Here is a 3,073-nt window from a genome sequence, read left to right on the forward strand (position 1 = left end):
ATTACTGGCCTGAGTGTGAAAGCACCTGCAAAAAATGAGTCATTTCAAATCCTGGGCATGAATCTCCTGCTGGGAAGAGGGAGTAAAGCAATATGCATGCAGTATTCCTGTCTTCTTGGAGAGAATGCAGGTGCAGTAGCCTACCCAATAATGTGTCTGCAAATATTTAAGAAACAGTAAAAAGGCAAAATGACTTTGAACACCAACTTACATATACCTTTTCAGACTAAGCTTTTATTTTTTAATATTACAAACCAGTTTTCTTTATTCACAAACCACTGTAGTGATATAAACACTAATTTCTAAAGACAGATATACACATTTTCTGGGTTTGCAGTTTTTTTTTTTTTGTTTAGAAGTCACTATATGCCACACATGGTATTAATTTTCCCCATAATTCATAATATCAGTAATTATTTATATAAGTGAAAACATTCCCAATATATACTGTAAAAAAAAAAACAAACCTTTTTTTTTCTTACATCTCAGACATACATTTTAAAATGACTTATTGGAGTCTTGTAGGAGCTTTCTAAACAAAATATTCTGCATCATTGGTCGGCACCCACATCTTTTAAATGATTTTATTAAAACTACTTAAATCACAGGGGGAGTAGATCTTATCAGTGGAAATCAAAATTGAAAATAATTACCAACATGTTTATTATTTTGTGTGTGTGATTTAAAAAATGGCATTTCCACATTTTTTCATTTGAAGCTACGTAGGAAAAAAATTTCCCCATTTTTTATTGTTCCAATTGGAATGCCTTAGCATTATGGAAAATTTAATTTCCTTAAGATTATTTTCCAGGCCACTTGTCTTTTCACACATTTGGTTTAACAGGTGGAGGAATGAGCATGTCATATTAGTTCTATATCATTCCCCAAGCAGTAGAAATTTATGTCATATACCCCTTTTTTGTTCATTAACATCTTTTTCTTTTTGAGAGTTTATTTTCAGTCTTAGATATCAATGCTACAGAAACTTTGTTTTCAAATCTTGTGAAACTTTATTGATGGTTTATTGTCCAACTGATCATACTGCATGCACATACGATGACAAGAGGAAGCTGGATCACAAACACTTTTTTTTTTTTGTTTTTTGTTTTTGTTTTTTGTTTTTTGTTAAAGCAGAGTTGTTATAGCAAGTTGGCAGGTTCACAGCGGTGAGTTGATAACTTAGTAAAGTGCATGCCCTGGGGCATGCACTAGTACACATGAGAATATAACTATTAGCAGCAAAACTGCATGGAGACAGTTTCCTGCTTTATTTATTTAAATACAAAAAACAGGAAGACCCGTGACAAACACCCCAACTCAGGTTAACTTGTAAACAGGACAACATGGAAAGAGTCCAAACATATGCACAGACAAACTGCAAGTTTTTCAACTGTGTTTGAATCTGCCACCTTTGGCCCCTTCCCCAGGTGAAGTAGATGAGCTAGTTTCCAAGCAACCCAGGTTTGTCACTTTCGTGCATGATGCTCTAGAAGGAGAAGGTGGCCCTATTTTTGCTCCCATTTGAAATTTGTCCTGGGCCTGACGATGAACTAAAAAGGTGTTGGTTGGGATTTTTCTTTTTTTGGTAGGTGGGATACAGAAGGGAGGGGACAGGTTGTCACGGATTGAAAAATTGCAGATTGTTTACACGACACAGTCATGTTTCAAAAAGTACCAAGCTGATGAAAATACCATGATTATCTCTACTCAATGACTGTAATACTTGTAAAATGCTTATATAAATTTGAATATGATTATCATGTAATTCCGTAAAAATGATACGTCTGTCTCTAACAGTTTTTCTACTAGGCTAAATCTAAAGCTTCATAGGCTGTGTTTCTAGAACTTAACAACTCCACTGCACAGATGTAAATTTTATACATTTTTTTACTGGTACAAAGAATTTAAGTTTTTATTACTTTCTTTTTTGGAAAAAAAGAAAAAAATAGAAACAGTGCTTTTATCACCTTTTTATTAATGTTTTTTTCCCTCCCATAATATAAAAGTCAGCAATGATATCAATAATTTATTATACTGGAAGAAATATAAAAAGAATGCTTATTAATGGCCTAAATAGCAGTTTTGCCTAAATAACTAGTTATGATTAAATAGCTGAAGACTGCTTGGTGGAATGGTTTAAAAGGGTAGGCTTGGACAGCTTTAATCAGATTGTATGTACAAGTGTCTCTAGAAGCACCCCCTATAACAACATAACCTTTGGCTTGGAACAAACAAGTGAATAATTTACGACAGCTGATAAATGATAGTTGGTGCAGTGGGGCCCGTTTTAACTTCATCAATTTAATTACTTTTTTTTTAGCCAACCCCCACCCCCAATCCCTTTATCCCTGTTTCCCTCCCACCCCTCCCTTTTCATAAACTAAAATAAATGTAGATGCAGAAAAAATGACTACTGTAGTCACTTACACTCTTACAAAACATGTGATAATCCCAATAGCTTAATATTCAGCATATATAATTCATTTACATGATATAGCACTCTTGATTGTGGCCCTAAAACAGTTTTTATTCATATCTAGCAGCTTTCTAGATCAACCACAAAAACTTCTACAGCCAGCAATCAAACTACGGAACCTTCAGAAATTAAAGACCCACAATATTAAAATACACAGAACAAAATATCTGAGGTATAAGATAAAAAATGTAATTTTTTCCTCTTTTTAGAGTTGCTAAAATGATGCACTACTGCATGTATTGCAATACCCGGGCCTCGGAAAGCTTCCTTTCTCCCCACATTGGAAGGTTTTTATGGTTTTGTCATTTAGTATGGAGCAAAACGGCTGTATCCCCCTCGGTATATACTAGCCTGTAATGAAGAAAGAACGAGACCCACATCATCAGCATGGCTCCTAGTCTTGGCATCAGTCAAGGGTGCAAAAGCATTCTGAAACAAAGCAATTTGATGGATTGTTTTTTACATTTTACTTTTTTAACAAGTGGATTAGCAAAAAGCCTAATGTTTAAAATAAAATTTTTAAAAAGAAAATGAAAAATAAGCAGAGAGTGCATGGGAGGCTTTGGGTATGTTTCCCTCCTCCCCATCTGTCCCCAG

General features: G+C 34.4%; 1 protein-coding gene across 16 annotated transcripts in view; it reads right to left on the bottom strand.

The window, feature by feature from the left end:
• Positions 1–214: 214 nt before the first annotated feature.
• The window catches only part of RBFOX1 (RNA binding fox-1 homolog 1), a 1,699,751-nt gene continuing 1,696,892 nt past the window's right edge, over positions 215–3,073 (bottom strand). For 8 of the 16 annotated variants that reach the window (XM_051964074.1, XM_051964056.1, XM_051963981.1 and 5 more), the window contains one exon: positions 215–2,827. In XM_051964074.1, the coding sequence (XP_051820034.1) occupies positions 2,783–2,827 (45 nt within the window). In that variant the 3' untranslated portion in view covers positions 215–2,782. Of the gene's footprint in view, positions 2,906–3,073 lie in introns of all 16 variants that reach the window. The other 8 variants (XM_051964083.1, XM_051963939.1, XM_051963792.1 and 5 more) reach the window with 3 other exon arrangements.

Source organism: Antechinus flavipes, chromosome 1 (genome assembly GCF_016432865.1).
Source record: "Antechinus flavipes isolate AdamAnt ecotype Samford, QLD, Australia chromosome 1, AdamAnt_v2, whole genome shotgun sequence".
Classification (NCBI taxonomy): domain Eukaryota; kingdom Metazoa; phylum Chordata; class Mammalia; order Dasyuromorphia; family Dasyuridae; genus Antechinus; species Antechinus flavipes.